Below are 26,324 nucleotides of genomic sequence, written 5' to 3'. Positions count from 1 at the left end.
CACCCTGTCATGCACCAGAGCTGTCCCTGCAAACTCTACACCCTGTCACCCACCAAAGCATCTCACCGCAGACTCACGCTGTCACCCACCAGAGCTGTCCCTGCAGAGCATCTCATCGCAGACTCTCCCCCCGCCCCTCACCCACCAGAGCTGTCCCCGCAGACTCTCTCACCCTGTCACCCACCACACCTTTCCCTGCAGACTGACTCACCCTGTCACCCACCAGACTTGCCCCTGCAGAGTATCTCACTCACCAGATCTGACCCCACAGACTATCACTGCAGACTGTCTCACCCTGTCACTCACCTGTGTCACTCACCACACTCTCTCTCACCCTGTCACTCACCAGAGCTGTCCCCACAGATTATCTCTCCCAACAGATCTGTCTCTGCAGACTCTCTCTCTGTCACCAACCAGAGCTATCCCTTCCGAGTATCTCACTGCAGACTCTCTCACCCTGTCACCTACCAGAGCTGTCACTGCAGAGTATCTCACGACAGACTCTCTCACCCTGTCACTCACGACACCTGTCTGCAGAGTATCTCACCCTGTCACTCACCAGAGCTGTCCCTACAGAGTATCTCACCGCAGACTCTCTCACTCTGTCACTCACACCTGTCTGCAGCGTATCTCACCCTGTCACTCACCAGAGCGGTCCCTGCAGAGTATCTCACCGCAGCGTATCTCACCCTGTCACTCACCAGAGCGGTCCCTGCAGAGTATCTCATCGCAGAGTATCTCACCCTGTCACTCACCAGAGCGGTCCCTGCAGATCTCACCCTGTCACTCACCAGAGCGGTCCCTGCAGAGTATCTCACCGCAGAGTATCTCACCGCAGAGTATCTCACCCTGTCACTCACCTGAGCTGTCCATCCCTCAGTCTGTGATTTACTCTCAGTATATTAATATTCAGGATCGAAGCTTAAAAACCTTCCAATTAACAGAAGGAAAACAGATCACGTGGTATAAACCCTGGAGGTGTCACGTGATGTGCGTTCCAGCATACCCCGGAAGTTACTGCACAGCAGCCTTATAGCTTTCTTGTGGGCGTGGTGATCGCGATGCATGACGGGGGTAGTTGGGGAATTCCCGACACGAGGACGGCGGACACCCGATCTGTCTGCTCCCAACACGGGTGAGTCACCCTATAGCCTCTATATACGGCTCATTCAACCTATATCCTCTATATACATCTCTGTCACCCTGTATCCTCTATAGTGTCCTCTAGCACTCTATAGCCTCTCTATACTGTCTACGGTATACAGTCTGTCACCTTATTACATCCTCTGCCTACCCCTCCGCCACGTCTATACCGTCCTCTATACATTTCTCTGTATACCCCTCCGCCACGTCTATACCGTCCTCTATACATTTCTCTGTATACCCCTCCGCCACGTCTATACCGTCCTCTATACATTTCTCTGTATACCCCTCCGTCACAGTCTATACCGTCCTCTGAATACCCCTCCGTCACCGTCTATACCGTCCTCTATACATTTCTCTGCATACCCCTCCGTCACTGTCTATACCGTCCTCTGCATACCCCTCCGTCACTGTCTATACCATCCTCTATACATTTCTCTGTATACCCCTCCGTCACTGTCTATACCGTCCTCTGAATACACCTCCGTCACCATCTATACCGTCCTCTATACATTTCTCTGCCTACCCCTCCGCCACCGTCTATACCGTCCTCTGCATACCCCTCCGCCACCGTCTATACTGTCCTCTGCCTACCCCTCCGCCACACTTAATACCGTCCTCTGCATACCCCTCCGCCACCGTTTATACCGTCCTCTGCATACCCCTCCGCCACCGTCTATACCGTCCTCTGCATACCCCTCCGCCACCGTCTATACCGTCCTCTGCATACCCCTCCGCCACCGTCTATACCGTCCTCTGCATACCCCTCCGCCACCGTTAATACCGTCCTCTGCATACCCCTCCGCCACCGTTTATACCGTCCTCTGCATACCCCTCCGTCACCGTCTATACCGTCCTCTGCATACCCCTCCGTCACCGTCTATACCGTCCTCTGCATACCCCTCCGTCACCGTCTATACCGTCCTCTGCATACCCCTCCGTCACTGTCTATACCGTCCTCTGTATACCCGTCACTGTCTATACCGTCCTCTGTATACCCCTCCGTCACTGTCTATACCGTCCTCTATACATTTCTCTGTATACCCCTCCGTCACTGTCTATACCGTCCTCTGCATACCCCTCCGCCACCGTCTATACTGTCCTCTGCCTACCCCTCCGCCACACTTAATACCGTCCTCTGCATACCCCTCCGCCACCGTCTATACCGTCCTCTGCATACCCCTCCGCCACCGTCTATACCGTCCTCTGCATACCCCTCCGCCACCGTCTATACCGTCCTCTGCATACCCCTCCGCCACCGTTAATACCGTCCTCTGCATACCCCTCCGCCACCGTTTATACCGTCCTCTGCATACCCCTCCGTCACCGTCTATACCGTCCTCTGCATACCCCTCCGTCACCGTCTATACCGTCCTCTGCATACCCCTCCGTCACTGTCTATACCGTCCTCTGTATACCCGTCACTGTCTATACCGTCCTCTGTATACCCCTCCGTCACTGTCTATACCGTCCTCTATACATTTCTCTGTATACCCCTCCGTCACTGTCTATACCGTCCTCTGCATACCCCTCCGTCACCGTCTATACCGTCCTCTGCATACCCCTCCGTCACCGTCTATACCGTCCTCTGTATACCCCTCTCACTGTCTATACCGCCCTCTGCATACCCCTCCGTCACCGTCTATACCACCCTCTGCCTACCCCTCCGTCACCGTCTATACCGCCCTCTGCATACCCCTCCGTCACCGTCTATACCGTCCTCTGCATACCCCTCCGTCACTGTCTATACCGTCCTCTGTATACCCGTCACCGTCTATACCGTCCTCTGCATACCGCTCCGTCACCGTCTATACCGTCCTCTGCATACCCCTCCGTCACCGTCTATACCGTCCTCTGCATACCCCCTCCGTCAGTCTATACCGTCCTCTGCATACCCCTCCGTCAGTCTATACCGTCCTCTGCATACTCCTCCGTCACGTCTATACCGTCGTCTGCATACCCCTCCGTCACCGTCTATACCGTCCTCTGCATACCCCTCCGTCACCGTCTATACCGTCCTCTGTACATTTCTCTGCATACCCCTCCGTCACCGTCTATACCGTCCTCTGTACATTTCTCTGCATACCCCTCCGTCACTGTCTATACCGTCCTCTGCATACCCCTCCGTCACTGTCTATACCGTCCTCTATACATTTCTCTGCATACCCCTCCGTCACTGTCTATACCGTCCTCTGTATACCCCTCCGTCACTGTCTATACCGTCCTCTATACATTTCTCTGTATACCCCTCCGTCACTGTCTACACCGTCCTCTATACATTCCTCTGCCTACCCCTCCGTCACCGTCTATACCGTCCTCTGCATACCCCTCCGTCACCGTCTATACCGTCCTCTGCATACCCCTCCGTCACCGTCTATACCGTCCTCTGCATACCCCTCCGTCACCGTCTATACCGTCCTCTGTATACCCGTCACCGTCTATACCGTCCTCTGCCTACCCCTCCGTCACCGTCTATACCGTCCTCTGCCTACCCCTCCGTCACCGTCTATACCGTCCTCTGCCTACCCCTCCGTCACCGTCTATACCGTCCTCTGCCTACCCCTCCGTCACCGTCTATACCGTCCTCTGCCTACCCCTCCGTCACCGTCTATACCGTCCTCTGCCTACCCCTCCGTCACCGTCTATACCGTCCTCTGCCTACCCCTCCGTCACCGTCTATACCGTCCTCTGCCTACCCCTCCGTCACCGTCTATACCGTCCTCTGCCTACCCCTCCGTCACCGTCTATACCGTCCTCTGCCTACCCCTCCGTCACCGTCTATACCGTCCTCTGCCTACCCCTCCGTCACCGTCTATACCGTCCTCTGCCTACCCCTCCGTCACCGTCTATACCGTCCTCTGCCTACCCCTCCGTCACCGTCTATACCGTCCTCTGCCTACCCCTCCGTCACCGTCTATACCGTCCTCTGTATACCCCTTCGTCACCGTCTATACCGTCCTCTGTATACCCGTCACTGTCTATACCGTCCTCTGTATACCCCTCCGTCACTGTCTATACCGTCCTCTATACATTTCTCTGTATACCCCTCCGTCACTGTCTATACCGTCCTCTATACATTTCTCTGTATACCCCTCCGTTACTGTCTATACCGTCCTCTATACATTTCTCTGTATAACCCTCCGTCACTGTCTATACCGTCCTCTGTATACCCGTCACCGTCTATACCGTCCTCTGCAAACCCCTCCGTCACCGTCTATACCGTCCTCTGTATACCTGTCCGTCACCGTCTATACCGTCCTCTGCATACCCATCCGTCACTGTCTATACCAATGTTGGCTAACCTTGACACTCCAGCTGTTGTGGAACTATATATCCCAGCATGCCCTACCACAGTTTTAGCATGCCCCAATAGCAAAACTGTAGCAGTGCATGCTGGGTTATGTAGTTCCATAACAGCTGGAGTGTCAAGGTTAGCCAACACTGGTCTATACCGTCCTCTGCATACCCCTCTGTCACCATCTATACCGTCCTCTGCATACCCCTCCATCACAGTCTATACCGTCCTCTGCATACCCCTCCGCCACCGTCTATACCGTCCTCTGCATACCCCTCCGCCACCGTCTATACCGTCCTCTGCCTACCCCTCCGCCACCGTCTATACCGTCCTCTGCCTACCCCTCCGCCACCGTCTATACCGTCCTCTGCATACCCCTCCGTCACCGTCTATACCGTCCGCTGCATACCCCTCCGTCACAGTCTATACCGTCCTCTGCATACCCCTCCGTCACCGTCTATACCGTCCTCTGCATACCACTCCGTCACCGTCTATACCGTCCTCTGCATACCCCTCCGTCACTGTCTATACCGTTCTGTATACCCTCCGTCACTGTCTATACCGTCCTCTATACATTTCTCTGTATACCCCTCCGTTACTGTCTATACTGTCCTCTATACATTTCACTGTATAACCCTCCGTCACCGTCTATACATTCCTCTGCATACCCCTCCATCACTGTCTATACCGTCCTCTGCATACCCCTCCGTCACTGTCTATACCGTCCTCTATACATTTCTCTGTATACCCCTCCGTCACCGTCTATACCGTCCTCTGTATACCCATCACCGTCTATACCGTCCTCTGCACACCCCTCCGTCACCGTCTATACCGTCCTCTGTATACGTCACCGTCTATACCGTCCTCTGTATTCCCGTCCGTCACCGTCTATACCGTCCTCTGCATACCCCTCCGTCACTGTCTATACCAGTGTTGGCTAACCTTGACACTCCAGCTGTTGTGGCACTATATATCCCAGCATGCCCTACCACAGTTTTAGCATGCCCCAATAGCAAAACTGTAGCAGTGCATGCTGGGTTATGTAGTTCCTTAACAGCTGGAGTGTCAAGGTTAGCCAACACTGGTCTATACCGTCCTCTGCATACCCCTCCGTCACAGTCTATACCGTCCTCTGCATACCCCTCCGTCACCGTCTATACCGTCCTCTGCATACCCCTCCGTCACCGTCTATACCGTCCTCTGCATACCCCTCCGTCACCGTCTATACCGTCCTCTGCATACCCCTCCGTCACCGTCTATACCGTCCTCTGCATACCCCTCCGTCACCGTCTATACCGTCCTCTGCATACCCCTCCGTCACCGTCTATACCGTCCTCTGCATACCCCTCCGTCACCGTCTATACCGTCCTCTGCATACCCCTCCGTCACCGTCTATACCGTCCTCTGCATACCCCTCCGTCACCGTCTATACCGTCCTCTGCATACCCCTCCGTCACCGTCTATACCGTCCTCTGCATACCCCTCCGTCACTGTCTATTCCGTCCTCTATACATTTTTCTGTATACCTCTCAGTCACTGTCTATACCATTCTCTGCATACCCCTCCGTCACCTTATAACCTCTATCCAGTAGTTCCCAACCATTGTCCTCAAGGCACGCCAACTGTCCAGGTTTTGAGGATATCCATGGTTGAGCACAAGTGTCATAATTAGTACCTCAGTTATTCTGATTTAACAATCTGCGCTCAAGCATGGATCTTACTAAAACCGGGATTGATCGTGTGCCTTAAGTACAGAGGTTGGGGAAACACTACTCTATAGCATCCTCTGTATACCATTCAGGAGTATTCTGGTCAGACGCTGGCCTCTATATACCATACCCACTGTATACCAGTCTGACCTGTAATATATATGTATGTCCGCTTATTGCCACGTTTGTTTAGTCATTTTAATTGCCCAGGACTGGAAACTGGTTCCACAATCAGTGATGAGAATTTATTTGTTTTGTTTTTTAACGGGTCGGATTATTTTCCTGAACATTCAGTGAAAATATAATTTGATTATAATTAGTAAAATGGTTTGTGAGTGTGGAGACGATAGAAAGGTGCAGGGGACACAGTCATAGCAGCCATCTGTTACTTGTATGGTCTCACAGCACCAGCTATATGGTGCCAGGATACTGTAATAACAAAAGGCTGGTCACTGACTACTAAGATGAGGCCTGTGTGTGTGTGGGGAGGGTATCTGGGAGGGGGGACCTGTATGTCACGGAGATTGTTTGGGGGGCTGTGTTGGAGTATCTGTGGGGGCTGGTGGGCTGTATGTTTGGAATGCTTAGAAGTGTGTGGGGGCCGGGGAGCCTGTATGCTGGGCTGGGGCTCTGTATGGCGGCCGGGGAGGGGCTGTATGCTGGGAATGGGGGGGGCTGTATGCTGGGGGGCTGTATGCTGGGAATGGGGGGGGGCTGTATGCTGGGAATGGGGGGGGCTGTATGCTGGGAATGGGGGGGGGCTGTATGCTGGGAATGGGGGGGGGCTGTATGCTGGGAATGGGGGGGGGGGCTGTATGCTGGGAATGGGGGGGGGGCTGTATGCTGGGAATGGGGGGGGGCTGTATGCTGGGAATGGGGGGGGGCTGTATGCTGGGAATGGGGGGGGGCTGTATGCTGGGAATGGGGGGGCTGTATGCTGGGAATGGGGGGGCTGTATGCTGGGAATGGGGGGGGCTGTATGCTGGGAATGGGGGGGGCTGTATGCTGGGAATGGGGGGGGGGCTGTATGCTGGGGGGCTGTATGCTGGGAATGGGGGGGGCTGTATGCTGGGGGGCTGTATGCTGGGAATGGGGGGGGCTGTATGCTGGGGGGCTGTATGCTGGGAATGGGGGGGGGCTGTATGCTGGGAATGGGGGGGGGCTGTATGCTGGGAATGGGGGGGGGCTGTATGCTGGGAATGGGGGGGGCTGTATGCTGGGAATGGGGGGGGGGCTGTATGCTGGGAATGGGGGGGGGCTGTATGCTGGGAATGGGGGGGGGCTGTATGCTGGGAATGGGGGGGGGGCTGTATGCTGGGAATGGGGGGGGGCTGTATGCTGGGAATGGGGGGGGCTGTATGCTGGGAATGGGGGGGGGCTGTATGCTAGGAATGGGGGGGGGCTGTATGCTGGGAATGGGGGGGGCTGTATGCTGGGGGGCTGTATGCTGGGGGGCTGTATGCTGGGAATGGGGGGGGGCTGTATGCTGGGAATGGGGGGGGGCTGTATGCTGGGAATGGGGGGGGGCTGTATGCTGGGGGGCTGTATGCTAGGAATGGGGGGGGCTGTATGCTAGGAATGGGGGGGGGCTGTATGCTGGGAATGGGGGGGGGTCTGTATGCTGGGAATGGGGGGGGGCTGTATGCTGGGAATGGGGGGGGGGCTGTATGCGGGGGGGCTGTATGCTGGGAATGCGGGGGGGCTGTATGCTGGGAATGGGGGGGGGGCTGTGGTAGTGTGGCCAGTGCGCGCCGCGGTTTGTTTGTTTTGATCATACGGCTCCTCCCCGGTGACGCACTTCCGTTTGGTGCTTGCTTCCGGTCTCCAGCGTGGAGGGATCTATGTTCTTCCTCTGGAGGCTCCGCCCCCCTGTTTGTTGTCGCCATGGTGACGTCCTCCCGCCGTCATCTTTTCTCTTCGACTGTCACCATTCTCCCCTAGCTCCCCCCCTTATTTCGTGGCATTGGTACCGTCCAGCAGCAGATCCCAGCAGGCCTGGTACAGACCACTGACGTGTGGAGGGGGTTTCCTTACACTTCCCCTACAGTGTTGTCCTACAATAACCCCTCATAGTGTACTGATATATAACCCTAATTACTCCCCATCACATCTATTACCCCTCATAGTGTACTGATAAATAACCCTAATTACTCCCCATCACATCTATTACCCCTCATAGTGTACTGATATATAACCCTAATTACTCCCCATCACATCTATTACCCCTCATAGTGTACTGATATATAACCCTAATTACACCCATCACATCTATTACCCCTCATAGTGTACTGATAAATAACCCTAATTACTCCCCATCACATCTATTACCCCTCATAGTGTACTGATATATAACCCTAATTACTCCCCATCACATCTATTACCCCTCATAGTGTACTGATATATAACCCTAATTACTCCCCATCACATCTATTACTCCTCATAGTGTACTGATATATAACCCTAATTACTCCACATCATATCTATTACCCCTCATAGTGTACTGATAAATAACCCTAATTACTCCCATCACATCTATTACCCCTCATAGTGTATTGATATATAACCCTAATTACTCCCCATCACATCTATTACTCCTCATAGTGTACTGATATATAACCCTAATTACTCCCCCTCACATCTATTACCCCTCATAGTGTACTGATATATAACCCTAATTACTCCCCATCACATCTATTACCCCTCATAGTGTACTGATATATAACCCTAATTACACCCATCACATCTATTACCCCTCATAGTGTACTGATATATAACCCTAATTACTCCCCCTCACATCTATTACCCCTCATAGTGTACTGATATATAACCCTAATTACACCCATCACATCTATTACCCCTCATAGTGTACTGATATATAACCCTAATTACTCCCCATCACATCTATTACCCCTCATAGTGTACTGATATATAACCCTAATTACTCCCCATCACATCTATTACCCCTCATAGTGTACTGATATATAACCCTAATTACTCCCCATCACATCTATTACCCCTCATAGTGTACTGATATATAACCCTAATTACTCCCCATCACATCTATTACCCCTCATAGTGTACTGATATATAACCCTAATTACTCCCCATCACATCTATTACCCCTCATAGTGTACTGATATATAACCCTAATTACACCCATCACATCTATTACCCCTCATAGTGTACTGATATATAACCCTAATTACTCCCCATCATATCTATTACCCCTCATAGTGTACTGATATATAACCCTAATTACTCCCCATCACATCTATTACCCCTCATAGTGTACTGATATATAACCCTAATTACACCCATCACATCTATTACCCCTCATAGTGTACTGATATATAACCCTAATTACTCCCCATCACATCTATTACCCCTCATAGTGTACTGATATATAACCCTAATTACTCCCCATCACATCTATTACCCCTCAGTGTACTGATAAATAACCCTAATTACACCCATCACATCTATTACCCCCTCATAGTGTACTGATATATAACCCTAATTACTCCCCATCACATCTATTACCCCTCATAGAGTACTGATATATTACCCTAATTACACCCATCACATCTATTACTCCTCATAGTGTACTGATATATAACCCTAATTACTCCCCATCACATCTATTACCCCTCATAGTGTACTGATATATAACCCTAATTACTCCCCATCACATCTATTACCCCTCATAGTGTACTGATATATAACCCTAATTACTCCCCATCATATCTATTACCCCTCATAGTGTACTGATATATAACCCTAATTACTCCCATCACATCTATTACCCCTCATAGTGTACTGATATATAACCCTAATTACTCCCATCACATCTATTACCCCTCATAGTGTACTGATAGATAACCCTAATTACTCCCCATCACATCTATTACCCCTCATAGTGTACTGATAAATAACCCTAATTACTCCCCATCACATCTATTACCCCTCATAGTGTACTGATATATAACCCTAATTACACCCATCACATCTATTACTCCTCATAGTGTACTGATATATAACCCTAATTACACCCATCACATCTATTACCCCTCATAGTGTACTGATATATTACCCAAATTACACCCCATCACATCTATTACCCCTCATAGTGTACTGATAAATAACCCTAATTACACCCATCACATCTATTACCCCTCATAGTGTACTGATATATAACCCTAATTACACCCATCACATCTATTACCCCTCATAGTGTACTGATATATAACCCTAATTACACCCATCACATCTATTACCCCTCATAGTGTACTGATATATAACCCTAATTACTCCCCATCACATCTATTACCCCTCATAGTGTACTGATAAATAACCCTAATTACACCCATCACATCTATTACCCCTCATAGAGTACTGATAAATAACCCTAATTACACCCATCACATCTATTACCCCCTCATAGTGTACTGATATATTACCCTAATTACACCCATCACATCTATTACTCCTCATAGTGTACTGATATATAACCCTAATTACACCCATCACATCTATTACTCCTCATAGTGTACTGATATATAACCCTAATTACTCCCATCACATCTATTACTCCTCATAGTGTACTGATATATAACCCTAATTACTCCCCATCATATCTATTACCCCTCATAGTGTACTGATATATAACCCTAATTACTCCCCATCACATCTATTACCCCTCATAGTGTACTGATATATAACCCTAATTACTCCCCATCACATCTATTACTCCTCATAGTGTACTGATATATAACCCTAATTACTCCCCATCATATCTATTACCCCTCATAGTGTACTGATATATAACCCTAATTACTCCACATCACATCTATTACCCCTCATAGTGTACTGATATATAACCCTAATTACTCCCCATCACATCTATTACCCCTCATAGTGTACTGATAAATAACCCTAATTACTCCCCATCACATCTATTACTCCTCATAGTGTACTGATAAATAACCCTAATTACACCCATCACATCTATTACCCCTCATAGTGTACTGATAAATAACCCTAATTACTCCCCATCACATCTATTACCCCTCATAGTGTATGATATATAACCCTAATTACACCCATCACATCTATTACCCCTCATAGTGTACTGATATATAACCCTAATTACACCCATCACATCTATTACCCCTCATAGTGTACTGATATATAACCCTAATTACTCCCCATCACATCTATAACCCCTCATAGTGTACTGATATATAACCCTAATTACACCCCATCACATCTATTACCCCTCATAGTGTACTGATATATAACCCTAATTACACCCATCATATCTATTACCCCTCATAGTGTACTGATATATAACCCTAATTACACCCATCACATCTATTACCCCTCATAGTGTACTGATATATAACCCTAATTACTCCCCATCATATCTATTACCCCTCATAGTGTACTGATGTATAACCCTAATTACTCCCATCATATCTATTACCCCTCATAGTGTACTGATATATAACCCTAATTACACCCATCACATCTATTACTCCTCATAGTGTACTGATATATAACCCTAATTACTCCCCATCATATCTATTACCCCTCATAGTGTACTGATAAATAACCCTAATTACTCCCATCACATCTATTACTCCTCATAGTGTACTGATATATAACCCTAATTACTCCCATCACATCTATTACCCCTCATAGTCTACTGATATATAACCCTAATTACTCCCATCACATCTATTACCCCTCATAGTGTACTGATATATAACCCTAATTACTCCCATAACATCTATTACCCCTCATAGTGTACTGATATATAACCCTAATTACACCCATCACATCTATTACCCCTCATAGTGTACTGATAGATAACCCTAATTACTCCCCATCACATCTATTACTCCTCATAGTGTACTGATATATAACCCTAATTACTCCCCATCATATCTATTACCCCTCATAGTGTACTGATATATAACCCTAATTACTCCCATCACATCTATTACCCCTCATAGTGTACTGATATATAACCCTAATTACTCCCCATCACATCTATTACCCCTCATAGTGTACTGATATATAACCCTAATTACTCCCCATCACATCTATTACCCCTCATAGTGCACTGATATATAACCCTAATTACTCCCCATCACATCTATTACCCCTCGTAGTGTACTGATATATAACCCTAATTACTCCCCATCACATCTATTACCCCTCATAGTGTATGATATATAACCCTAATTACACCCATCACATCTATTACCCCTCATAGTGTACTGATATATAACCCTAATTACTCCCCATCACATCTATTACCCCTCATAGTGTACTGATATATAACCCTAATTACTCCCCATCACATCTATTACTCCTCATAGTGTACTGATATATAACCCTAATTACTCCCCATCATATCTATTACCCCTCAGTGTACTGATATATAACCCTAATTACTCCCCATCACATCTATTACTCCTCATAGTGTACTGATATATAACCCTAATTACTCCCCATCATATCTATTACCCCTCATAGTGTACTGATATATAACCCTAATTACACCCATCATATCTATTACCCCTCATAGTGTACTGATATATAACCCTAATTACTCCCCATCACATCTATTACCCCTCATAGTGTACTGATATATAACCCTAATTACTCCACATCACATCTATTACCCCTCATAGTGTACTGATATATAACCCTAATTACTCCACATCATATCTATTACCCCTCATAGTGTACTGATATATAACCCTAATTACACCCCATCACATCTATTACCCCTCATAGTGTACTGATATATAACCCTAATTACTCCCCATCACATCTATTACCCCTCATAGTGTACTGATATATAACCCTAATTACTCCCCATCACATCTATTACTCCTCATAGTGTACTGATATATAACCCTAATTACTCCCCATCATATCTATTACCCCTCATAGTGTACTGATATATAACCCTAATTACTCCCCATCACATCTATTACTCCTCATAGTGTACTGATATATAACCCTAATTACTCCCCATCATATCTATTACCCCTCATAGTGTACTGATATATAACCCTAATTACTCCCATCACATCTATTACCCCTCATAGTGTACTGATATATAACCCTAATTACACCCATCACATCTATTACCCCTCATAGTGTACTGATATATAACCCTAATTACTCCCATCACATCTATTACTCCTCATAGTGTACTGATATATTACCCTAATTACTCCCATCACATCTATTACCCCTCATAGTGTACTGATATATATAACCCTAATTACTCCCCATCACATCTATTACCCCTCATAGTGTACTGATATATATAACCCTAATTACTCCCCATCACATCTATTACCCCTCATAGTGTACTGATATATAACCCTAATTACTCCCCATCACATCTATTACCCCTCAGTGTACTGATATATAACCCTAATTACACCCCATCACATCTATTACCCCTCATAGTGTACTGATATATAACCCTAATTACTCCCCATCACATCTATTACCCCTCAGTGTACTGATATATAACCCTAATTACTCCCCATCACATCTATTACCCCTCATAGTGTACTGATATATAACCCTAATTACTCCCATCATATCTATTACCCCTCATAGTGTACTGATATATAACCCTAATTACTCCCCATCACATCTATTACCCCTCATAGTGTACTGATATATAACCCTAATTACTCCCCATCACATCTATTACTCCTCATAGTGTACTGATAAATAACCCTAATTACTCCCCATCATATCTATTACCCCTCATAGTGTACTGATATATAACCCTAATTACACCCATCACATCTATTACCCCTCATAGTGTACTGATATATAACCCTAATTACACCCATCACATCTATTACCCCTCATAGTGTACTGATATATAACCCTAATTACTCCCCATCACATCTATTACTCCTCATAGTGTACTGATAAATAACCCTAATTACTCCCCATCATATCTATTACCCCTCATAGTGTACTGATATATAACCCTAATTACACCCATCACATTTTACTCCTCATAGTGTACTGATATATAACCCTAATTACACCCATCACATCTATTACCCCTCATAGTGTACTGATATATAACCCTAATTACACCCATCACATCTATTACCCCTCATAGTGTACTGATATATAACCCTAATTACACCCATCACATCTATTACCCCTCATAGTGTACTGATATATAACCCTAATTACACCCATCACATCTATTACTCCTCATAGTGTACTGATATATAACCCTAATTACTCCCCATCACATCTATTACCCCTCATAGTGTACTGATATATAACCCTAATTACTCCCCATCACATCTATTACCCCTCATAGTGTACTGATATATAACCCTAATTACTCCCCATCACATCTATTACTCCTCATAGTGTACTGATATATAACCCTAATTACTCCCCATCATATCTATTACCCCTCATAGTGTACTGATATATAACCCTAATTACTCCACATCACATCTATTACCCCTCATAGTGTACTGATATATAACCCTAATTACTCCCCATCACATCTATTACTCCTCATAGTGTACTGATATATAACCCTAATTACACCCATCATATCTATTACCCCTCATAGTGTACTGATATATAACCCTAACTACTCCCATCATATCTATTACCCCTCATAGTGTACTGATATATAACCCTAATTACTCCCCATCACATCTATTACCCCTCATAGTGTACTGATATATAACCCTAATTACTCCCCATCATATCTATTACCCCTCATAGTGTACTGATATATAACCCTAATTACTCCCCATCACATCTATTACTCCTCATAGTGTACTGATAAATAACCCTAATTACTCCCCATCATATCTATTACCCCTCATAGTGTACTGATATATAACCCTAATTACTCCCCATCACATCTATTACCCCTCATAGTGTACTGATATATAACCCTAATTACTCCCCATCACATCTATTACCCCTCATAGTGTACTGATATATAACCCTAATTACTCCCCATCACATCTATTACCCCTCATAGTGTACTGATATATAACCCTAATTACTCCCCATCATATCTATTACCCCTCATAGTGTACTGATATATAACCCTAATTACACCCATCACATCTATTACCCCTCATAGTGTACTGATATATAACCCTAATTACTCCCCATCACATCTATTACCCCTCATAGTGTACTGATATAACCCTAATTACTCCCATCATATCTATTACCCCTCATAGTGTACTGATATATAACCCTAATTACTCCCCATCATATCTATTACTCCTCATAGTGTACTGATATATAACCCTAATTACTCCCCATCACATCTATTACCCCTCATAGTGTACTGATATATAACCCTAATTACTCCCCATCATATCTATTACCCATCATAGTGTACTGATATATAACCCTAATTACTCCCCATCATATCTATTACTCCTCATAGTGTACTGATATATAACCCTAATTACTCCCCATCACATCTATTACTCCTCATAGTGTACTGATAAATAACCCTAATTACTCCCCATCACATCTATTACCCCTCATAGTGTACTGATATATAACCCTAATTACTCCCCATCATATCTATTACTCCTCATAGTGTACTGATATATAACCCTAATTACTCCCCATCACATCTATTACTCCTCATAGTGTACTGATAAATAACCCTAATTACTCCCCATCATATCTATTACCCATCATAGTGTACTGATATATAACCCTAATTACTCCCCATCATATCTATTACTCCTCATAGTGTACTGATATATAACCCTAATTACTCCCATCACATCTATTACCCCTCATAGTGTACTGATATATAACCCTAATTACACCCATCACATCTATTACCCCACATAGTGTACTGATATATAACCCTAATTACTCCCCATCACATCTATTACCCCTCATAGTGTACTGATATATAACCCTAATTACACCCATCACATCTATTACCCCTCATAGTGTACTGATATATAACCCTAATTACACCCATCACATCTATTACTCCTCATAGTGTACTGATCTATAACCCTAATTACTCCCATCACATCTATTACTCCTCATAGTGTACTGATCTATAACCCTAATTACTCCCCATCACATCTATTACCCCTCATAGTGTACTGATCTATAACCCTAATTACTCCCCATCACATCTATTACCCCTCATAGTGTACTGATAGATAACCCTAATTACTCCCCATCACATCTATTACTCCTCATAGTGTACTGATATATTACCCAAATTACACCCATCACATCTATTACTCCTCATAGTGTACTGATATATTACCCTAATTACACCCATCACATCTATTACCCCTCATAGTGTACTGATATATAACCCTAATTACTCCCCATCATATCTATTACCCCTCATAGTGTTCTGATATATAACCCTAATTACTCCCCATCACATCTATTACCCCTCATAGTGTACTGATATATAACCCTAATTACTCCCCTATCACTAATCGCTTATTTATTAGCTGTTGCTCATATAGCCTCGGCCTATTTTGTTGCACCATAGGTGTAGTCATTACTCACTGACACATTTCCCAGGTCACCCAGCAGGTGCACAGGTGTAGTCATTACTCACTGACACATTTCCCAGGTCACCCAGCAGGTGCACAGGTGTAGTCATTACTCACTGACACATTTCCCAGGTCACCCAGCAGGTGCACAGGTGTACTCATTACTCACTGACACATTTCCCAGGTCACCCAGCAGGTGCACAGGTGTACTCATTACTCACTGACACATTTCCCAGGTCACCCAGCAGGAGCACAGGTGTAGTCATTACTCACTGACACATTTCCCAGGTCTCCCAGCAGGAGCACAGGTGTAGTCATTACTCACTGACACATTTCCCAGGTCACCCAGCAGGTGCACAGGTGTAGTCATTACTCACTGACACATTTCCCAGGTCACCCAGCAGGAGCACAGGTGTACTCATTACTCACTGACACATTTCCCAGGTCACCCAGCAGGTGCACAGGTGTAGTCATTACTCACTGACACATTTCCCAGGTCACCCAGCAGGTACACAGGTGTACTCATTACTCACTGACACATTTCCCAGGTCACCCAGCAGGTGCACAGGTGTAATCATTACTCACTGACACATTTCCCAGGTCTCCCAGCAGGTGCACAGGTGTACTCATTACTCACTGACACATTTCCCAGGTCACCCAGCAGGTGCACAGGTGTAATCATTACTCACTGACACATTTCCCAGGTCTCCCAGCAGGTGCACAGGTGTACTCATTACTCACTGACACATTTCCCAGGTCACCCAGCAGGTGCACAGGTGTACTCATTACTCACTGACACATTTCCCAGGTCACCCAGCAGGAGCACAGGTGTAATCATTACTCACTGACACATTTCCCAGGTCACCCAGCAGGTGCACAGGTGTAGTCATTACTCACTGACACATTTCCCAGGTCACCCAGCAGGAGCACAGGTGTAATCATTACTCACTGACACATTTCCCAGGTCACCCAGGAGGAGCACAGGTGTAATCATTACTCACTGACACATTTCCCAGGTCACCCAGCAGGCACACAGGTGTAATCATTACTCACTGACACATTTCCCAGGTCACCCAGCAGGTGCACAGGTGTATTCATTACTCACTGACACATTTCCCAGGTCACCCAGCAGGTGCACAGGTGTAATCATTACTCACTGACACATTTCCCAGGTCACCCAGCAGGTGCACAGGTGTACTCATTACTCACTGACACATTTCCCAGGTCACCCAGCAGGAGCACAGGTGTAGTCATTACTCACTGACACATTTCCCAGGTCTCCCAGCAGGTGCACAGGTGTAATCATTACTCACTGACACATTTCCCAGGTCTCCCAGCAGGTGCACAGGTGTAATCATTACTCACTGACACATTTCCCAGGTCACCCAGCAGGTGCACAGGTGTACTCATTACTCACTGACACATTTCCCAGGTCACCCAGCAGGTGCACAGGTGTAATCATTACTCACTGACACATTTCCCAGGTCACCCAGCAGGCACACAGGTGTAATCATTACTCACTGACACATTTCCCAGGTCACCCAGCAGGAGCACAGGTGTACTCATTACTCACTGACACATTTCCCAGGTCACCCGGCAGGCGCACAGGTGTAATCATTACTCACTGACACATTTCCCAGGTCACCCAGCAGGAGCACAGGTGTAATCATTACTCACTGACACATTTCCCAGGTCACCCAGCAGGTGCACAGGTGTACTAATTACTAACTGACACATTTCCAAGGTCACCCAGCAGGAGCACAGGTGTAATCATTACTCACTGACACATTTCCCAGGTCACCCAGCAGCTGCACAGGTGTAATCATTACTCACTGACACATTTCCCAGGTCACCCAGCAGCTGCACAGGTGTAATCATTACTCACTGACACATTTCCCAGGTCACACAGCAGGTGCACAGGTGTAATCATTACTCACTGACACATTTCCCAGGTCACCCGGCAGGTGCACAGGTGTATTCATTACTCACTGACACATTTCCCAGGTCACCCAGCAGGAGCACAGGTGTAGTCATTACTCACTGACACATTTCCCAGGTCACCCAGCAGGTGCACAGGTGTAATCATTACTCACTGACACATTTCCCAGGTCACCCAGCAGGTGCACAGGTGTACTCATTACTCACTGACACATTTCCCAGGTCACCCAGCAGGAGCACAGGTGTAGTCATTACTCACTGACACATTTCCCAGGTCACCCAGCAGGTGCACAGGTGTACTCATTACTCACTGACACATTTCCCAGGTCACCCAGCAGGTGCACAGGTGTACTCATTACTCACTGACACATTTCCCAGGTCACCCAGCAGGAGCACAGGTGTAGTCATTACTCACTGACACATTTCCCAGGTCTCCCAGCAGGAGCACAGGTGTAGTCATTACTCACTGACACATTTCCCAGGTCACCCAGCAGGTGCACAGGTGTAGTCATTACTCACTGACACATTTCCCAGGTCACCCAGCAGGAGCACAGGTGTACTCATTACTCACTGACACATTTCCCAGGTCACCCAGCAGGTGCACAGGTGTACTCATTACTCACTGACACATTTCCCAGGTCACCCAGCAGGTGCACAGGTGTAATCATTACTCACTGAAACATTTCCCAGGTCTCCCAGCAGGTGCACAGGTGTACTCATTACTCACTGACACATTTCCCAGGTCACCCAGCAGGTGCACAGGTGTAATCATTACTCACTGACACATTTCCCAGGTCTCCCAGCAGGTGCACAGGTGTACTCATTACTCACTGACACATTTCCCAGGTCACCCAGCAGGTGCACAGGTGTACTCATTACTCACTGACACATTTCCCAGGTCACCCAGCAGGAGCACAGGTGTAATCATTACTCACTGACACATTTCCCAGGTCACCCAGCAGGTGCACAGGTGTAGTCATTACTCACTGACACATTTCCCAGGTCACCCAGCAGGAGCACAGGTGTAATCATTACTCACTGACACATTTCCCAGGTCACCCAGGAGGAGCACAGGTGTAATCATTACTCACTGACACATTTCCCAGGTCACCCAGCAGGCACACAGGTGTAGTCATTACTCACTGACACATTTCCCAGGTCACCCAGCAGGTGCACAGGTGTATTCATTACTCACTGACACATTTCCCAGGTCACCCAGCAGGAGCACAGGTGTAGTCATTACTCACTAACACATTTCCCAGGTCACCCAGCAGGTGCACAGGTGTAGTCATTACTCACTGACACATTTCCCAGGTCACCCAGCAGGTGCACAGGTGTACTCATTACTCACTGACACATTTCCCAGGTCACACAGCAGGAGCACAGGTGTAATCATTACTCACTGACCCATTTCCCAGGTCTCCCAGCAGGTGCACAGGTGTACTCATTACTCACTGACACATTTCCCAGGTCACCCAGCAGGTGCACAGGTGTAGTCATTACTCACTGACACATTTCCCAGGTCACCCAGCAGGCGCACAGGTGTAATCATTACTCACTGACACATTTCCCAGGTCACCCAGCAGGAGCACAGGTGTAATCATTACTCACTGACACATTTCCCAGGTCACCCAGCAGGAGCACAGGTGTAATCATTACTCACTGACACATTTCCCAGGTCACCCGGCAGGAGCACAGGTGTAATCATTACTCACTGACACATTTCCCAGGTCTCCCAGCAGGTGCACAGGTGTACTCATTACTCACTGACACATTTCCCAGGTCACCCGGCAGGAGCACAGGTGTACTCATTACTCACTGACACATTTCCCAGGTCACCCAGCAGGTGCACAGGTGTACTTATTACTCACTGACACACTTGTAATTCTGTGGAGAGACCTAGAAAACATGCCCTGTTTGGGGTCCTGAGGACTGAGTTTGAGAACCTGTGATCTATACCATTGGGGACAAATGAGTAATAGAAGAAGATTGGATAATAGGCAGCGAGGTTAGAGGGTCCTGCTCGGCTTACACTCTGTAGGGATAGAGGCCTCTGAGTGCACCTAGCACTGCTCTGTCCTGTCTGACCGGGGTTTGTGTATCAGTCCTATTGCAGCCTTCTGCTTTTAGATCTAGAGATTAGTCCCTACTTTTCCTTGGAATCTGTTTATCTGGTGCCCCTAAACATGGGGGTAACTTCTACTGATGCTGCCCCACCTGGTTCCTTCATTACTGTGAGTAATATGATGTCTGTGTTCTCCACAGTGTCTTCTGTCTATGATGGATCCACCAAGTGAAACCGGGATGGACCCTCCACTGAGTCAGGAAACCTTCGAGGACTTGTGGAGTCTGTAAGTGTCACATTAATGATCACACCCTGCAAGGGAACGGTCTACCCCATAGCCTCCTTATACTGTGTCTGTCACCCTGCAGGGGGAGGGACGGGCTCATAGCCTCCTTATACTGTGTCTGTCACCCTGCAGGGGGAGGGACGGGCTCATAGCCTCCTTATACTGTGTCTGTCACCCTGCAGGGGGAGGGACGGGCTCATAGCCTCCTTATACTGTGTCTGTCACCCTGCAGGGGGAGGGACGGGCTCATAGCCTCCTTATGCTGTGTCTGTCACCCTGCAGGGGGAGGGACGGGCTCATAGCCTCCTTATACTGTGTCTGTCACCCTGCAGGGGGAGGGACGGGCTCATAGCCTCCTTATGCTGTGTCTGTCACCCTGTAGGGGGAGGGACAGGCTCATAGCCTCCTTATATTGTATCTGCAGGGGGAGGGACGGGCTCATAGCCTCCTTATACTGTGTCTGACACCCTGCAGGGGGAGGGACGGGCTCATAGCCTCCTTATACTGTGTCTGTCACCCTGCAGGGGGAGGGACAGGCTCATAGCCTCCTTATATTGTATCTGCAGGGGGAGGGACGGGCTCATAGCCTCCTTATACTGTGTCTGTCACCCTGCAGGGGGAGGGACGGGCTCATAGCCTCCTTATACTGTGTCTGTCACCCTGTAGGGGGAGGGACAGGCTCATAGCCTCCTTATATTGTATCTGCATGGGGAGGGACGGGCTCATAGCCTCCTTATACTGTGTCTGACACCCTGCAGGGGGAGGGACAGGCTCATAGCCTCCTTATATTGTATCTGCAGGGGGAGGGACGGGCTCATAGCCTCCTTATACTGTGTCTGACACCCTGCAGGGGGAGGGACAGGCTCATAGCCTCCTTATATTGTGTCTGCAGGGGGAGGGACGGGCTCATAGCCTCCTTATATTGTGTCTGTGTCACCCTGCAGGGGGAGGGACGGGCTCATAGCCTCCTTATATTGTGTCTGCAGGGGGAGGGACAGGCTCATAGCCTCCTTATATTGTGTCTGTCACCCTGCAGGGGGAGGGACGGGCTCATAGCCTCCTTATATTGTGTCTGCAGGGGGAGGGACAGGCTCATAGCCTCCTTATACTGTGCCTGCAGGGGGAGGGACAGGCTCATAGCCTCCTTATACTGTGCCTGCAGGGGGAGGGACAGGCTCATAGCCTCCTTATATTGTGTCTGTCACCCTGCAGGGGGAGGGACGGGCTCATAGCCTCCTTATATTGTGTCTGCAGGGGGAGGGACAGGCTCATAGCCTCCTTATACTGTGCCTGCAGGGGGAGGGACAGGCTCATAGCCTCCTTATACTGTGTCTGCAGGGGGAGGGACGGGCTCATAGCCTCCTTATATTGTGTCTGTGTCCACCCTGCAGGGGGAGGGACGGGCTCATAGCCTCCTTATACTGTGTCTGCAGGGGGAGGGACAGGCTCATAGCCTCCTTATATTGTGTCTGTGTCACCCTGCAGGGGGAGGGACGGGCTCATAGCCCTCCTTATGCTGTGTCTGTCACCCTGCAGGGGGAGGGACGGGGCTCATAGCCTCCTTATACTGTGTCTGCAGGGGGAGGGACGGGCTCATAGCCTCCTTATATTGTGTCTGTGTCACCCTGCAGGGGGAGGGACGGGCTCATAGCCTCCTTATACTGTGTCTGCAGGGGGAGGGACAGGCTCATAGCCTCCTTATATTGTGTCTGTGTCACCCTGCAGGGGGAGGGACGGGCTCATAGCCTCCTTATGCTGTGTCTGTCACCCTGCAGGGGGAGGGACGGGCTCATAGCCTCCTTATATTGTGTCTGCAGGGGGAGGGACGGGCTCATAGCCTCCTTATACTGTGTCTGTGTCACCCTGCAGGGGGAGGGACGGGCTCATAGCCTCCTTATACTGTGTCTGTCACCCTGCAGGGGGGAGGGACGGGCTCATAGCCTCCTTATATTGTGTCTGTGTCACCCTGCAGGGGGAGGGACGGGCTCATAGCCTCCTTATATTGTGTCTGCAGGGGGAGGGACTGGCTCATAGTCTCCTTATACTGTGTCTGTCACCCTGCAGGGGGAGGGACGGGCTCATAGCCTCCTTATATTGTGTCTGCAGGGGGAGGGACTGGCTCATAGCCTCCTTATATTGTGTCTGTCACCCTGCAGGGGGAGGGACTGGCTCATAGCCTCCTTATATTGTGTCTGTCACCCTGCAGGGGGAGGGACGGGCTCATAGCCTCCTTATATTGTGTCTGTCACCCTGCAGGGGGAGGGACGGCTCATAGCCTCCTTATATTGTGTCTGCAGGGGGAGGGGACAGGCTCATAGCCTCCTTATACTATGTCTGTGTCACCCTGCAGGGGGAGGGACAGGCTCATAGTCTCCTTATACTGTGTCTGCAGGGGGAGGGACGGGCTCATAGCCTCCTTATACTGTGTCTGTCACCCTGCAGGGGGAGGGACGGGCTCATAGCCTCCTTATATTGTGTCTGCAGGGGGAGGGACAGGCTCATAGCCTCCTTATACTGTGTCTGTCACCCTGCAGGGGGAGGGACGGGCTCATAGCCTCCTTATATTGTGTCTGCAGGGGGAGGGACGGGCTCATAGCCTCCTTATATTGTGTCTGCAGGGGGAGGGACTGGCTCATAGCCTCCTTATATTGTGTCTGTCACCCTGCAGGGGGAGGGACGGGCTCATAGCCTCCTTTATATTGTGTCTGTGTCACCCTGCAGGGGGAGGGACGGGCTCATAGCCTCCTTTATATTGTGTCTGTGTCACCCTGCAGGGGGAGGGGCAGACTCGTAGCTCCCATCACTCTGTCACCCTATAGGGGGAGGGGCAGCTTGCTCTGTCAGGCCCTATGTGTGATTCCTCCTGCGTTACTTGTGTTACAGGTTACCTGCCAGTATACAGACTGTAAACCGTGCTGAGGATAACCTGCTGGTGAGTGACCCCCTCTCGGGGTGTATGCTGAGCCCCTTCCTCGTACTGGGGTGTCTCCTGACTATGTTTGGATTTCCTGGGTTGGCCTTGGGTGGGAGGGTGTGCGGATGGTGACTTGGTACATGCTGTACACCTTACATTGTCTGTTCCCATATCTCCGCTTTCAGGACTTTGAGTACTCGCTGCCTCCCGACATGTCTGTATTACAGGAGGGAGGGATCAGCAGCACCTATGCTCCAGTCCCTACGTCTGCTGTCCCTTCCATAGAGGATTATCCAGGACACTTTGGCCTGAAACTGGAGTTCCAGCAGAACGGGACGGCAAAGAGTGTGACCTGTACGGTGAGTGGCTCCGCTCCTATGTGTCCTGGACATGTCCAGACAAGTCACCGGTCCTGTGCTGTGTGCCGCTCCTCCCCAGCAGCCATCTGTGATGCTCTGCACCTTATCCCGGCACCACAGGGTTCATGCTCTGCAGTCATTCAGGGGTTAATCCCTCCTCTGGCTGAGATGCTGCTCTCTGTGCTTTGTGACTGCTGATGGGACGGAGTTAGGGTGAGAGCGTTACCGTCTGATCACTGTCTCCTATTGTCTCTACAGTACTCTCCGGACCTCAACAAATTGTTCTGTCAGTCTGCCAAGACGTGTCCTGTCCTCATCCGCGTGCAGAACCCTCCGCCCAGCGGCTCTGTGCTGCGCGCCGTAGCCGTCTACAAGAAGTCCGAGCATGTGGCAGAGGTGGTGAGACGGTGCCCCCATCACGAGAGATCGCTGGAGCCGGGAGATGGTGAGTGTATAACTCCCTGTACAGGGGATATATGATGAGATGTGACATATACCATCACTAGAGATCGGTGTGTGGGGGGGGGGATGGTGAGTGTATAACTCCTGTACAGGGGATATATGATGAGATGTGACATATACCATCACTAGAGATCGGTGTGTTGTGGGGGGGGGGGATGGTGAGTGTATAACTCCCTGTACAGGGGATATATGATGAGATGTGACATATACCATCACTAGAGATCGGTGGGGGGGGGGGGGGGATGGTGAGTGTATAACTCCCTGTACAGGGGATATATGATGAGATGTGACATATACCATCACTAGAGATCGGTGTGTGTGGGGGGGGGGATGGGTGAGTGTATAACTCCCTGTACAGGGGATATATGATGAGATGTGACATATACCATCACTAGAGATCGGTGTGTGGGGGGGGGGGGATGGTGAGTGTATAACTCCCTGTACAGGGGATATATGATGAGATGTGACATATACCATCACTAGAGATCGGTGTGTGGGGGAGATGGTGAGTGTATAACTCCCTGTACAGGGGATATATGATGAGATGTGACATATACCATCACTAGAGATCGGTGTTGTGGGGGGGGGGGGGGATGGTGAGTGTATAACTCCCTGTACAGGGGATATATGATGAGATGTGACATATACCATCACTAGAGATCGGTGTGTGGGGGGGGGGGATGGTGAGTGTATAACTCCCTGTACAGGGGATATATGATGAGATGTGACATATACCATCACTAGAGATCGGTGTGTGGGGGGGGGGGATGGTGAGTGTATAACTCCCTGTACAGGGGATATATGATGAGATGTGACATATACCATCACTAGAGATCGGTGTGTGGGGGGGGGGGGGGGATGGTGAGTGTATAACTCCCTGTACAGGGGATATATGATGAGATGTGACATATACCATCACTAGAGATCGGTGTGTATGGGGGGGGGGATGGTGAGTGTATAACTCCCTGTACAGGGGATATATGATGAGATGTGACATATACCATCACTAGAGATCGGTGTGTGGGGGGGGGGGGATGGTGAGTGTATAACTCCCTGTACAGGGGATATATGATGAGATGTGACATATACCATCACTAGAGATCGGTGTGTGGGGGGGGATGGTGAGTGTATAACTCCCTGTACAGGGGATATATGATGAGATGTGATATATACCATCACTAGAGATCGGTGTGTGGGGGGGGGGATGGTGAGTGTATAACTCCCTGTACAGGGGATATATGATGAGATGTGATATATACCATCACTAGAGATCGGTGTGTGTGGGGGGGGGGATGGTGAGTGTATAACTCCCTGTACAGGGGATATATGATGAGATGTGACATATACCATCACTAGAGATCGGTGTGGGGGGGATGGTGAGTGTATAACTCCCTGTACAGGGGATATATGATGAGATGTGACATATACCATCACTAGAGATCGGTGTGGGGGGGGGGGATGGTGAGTGTATAACTCCCTGTACAGGGGATATATGATGAGATGTGACATATACCATCACTAGAGATCGGTGTGTGGGGGGGGGGGATGGTGAGTGTATAATTCCCTG

At 48.4% G+C, this 26,324-nt stretch overlaps 1 protein-coding gene across 1 annotated transcript; it reads left to right on the top strand.

Moving 5' to 3' along the window:
• Positions 1-1,027: 1,027 nt before the first annotated feature.
• On the top strand, positions 1,028-24,775 carry LOC148431090 (cellular tumor antigen p53-like). The gene is made up of 5 exons (XM_088466361.1): positions 1,028-1,135; positions 20,937-21,022; positions 23,906-23,954; positions 24,122-24,295; positions 24,554-24,775. The coding sequence occupies exons 2-5, from the start codon at positions 20,949-20,951 to the stop codon at positions 24,773-24,775; spliced, it is 519 nt and encodes a 172-aa protein (XP_088322487.1). The 5' UTR covers positions 1,028-1,135; positions 20,937-20,948.
• The last annotated feature ends 1,549 nt before the right edge of the window (positions 24,776-26,324 follow it).

This window comes from Taudactylus pleione, unplaced genomic scaffold (assembly GCF_031769625.1).
Source record: "Taudactylus pleione unplaced genomic scaffold, aTauple2 ptg002917l, whole genome shotgun sequence".
In the NCBI taxonomy this organism is placed as follows: Eukaryota; Metazoa; Chordata; class Amphibia; order Anura; family Myobatrachidae; genus Taudactylus; species Taudactylus pleione.
This window is presented reverse-complemented; position numbering and strand designations above follow the sequence as displayed.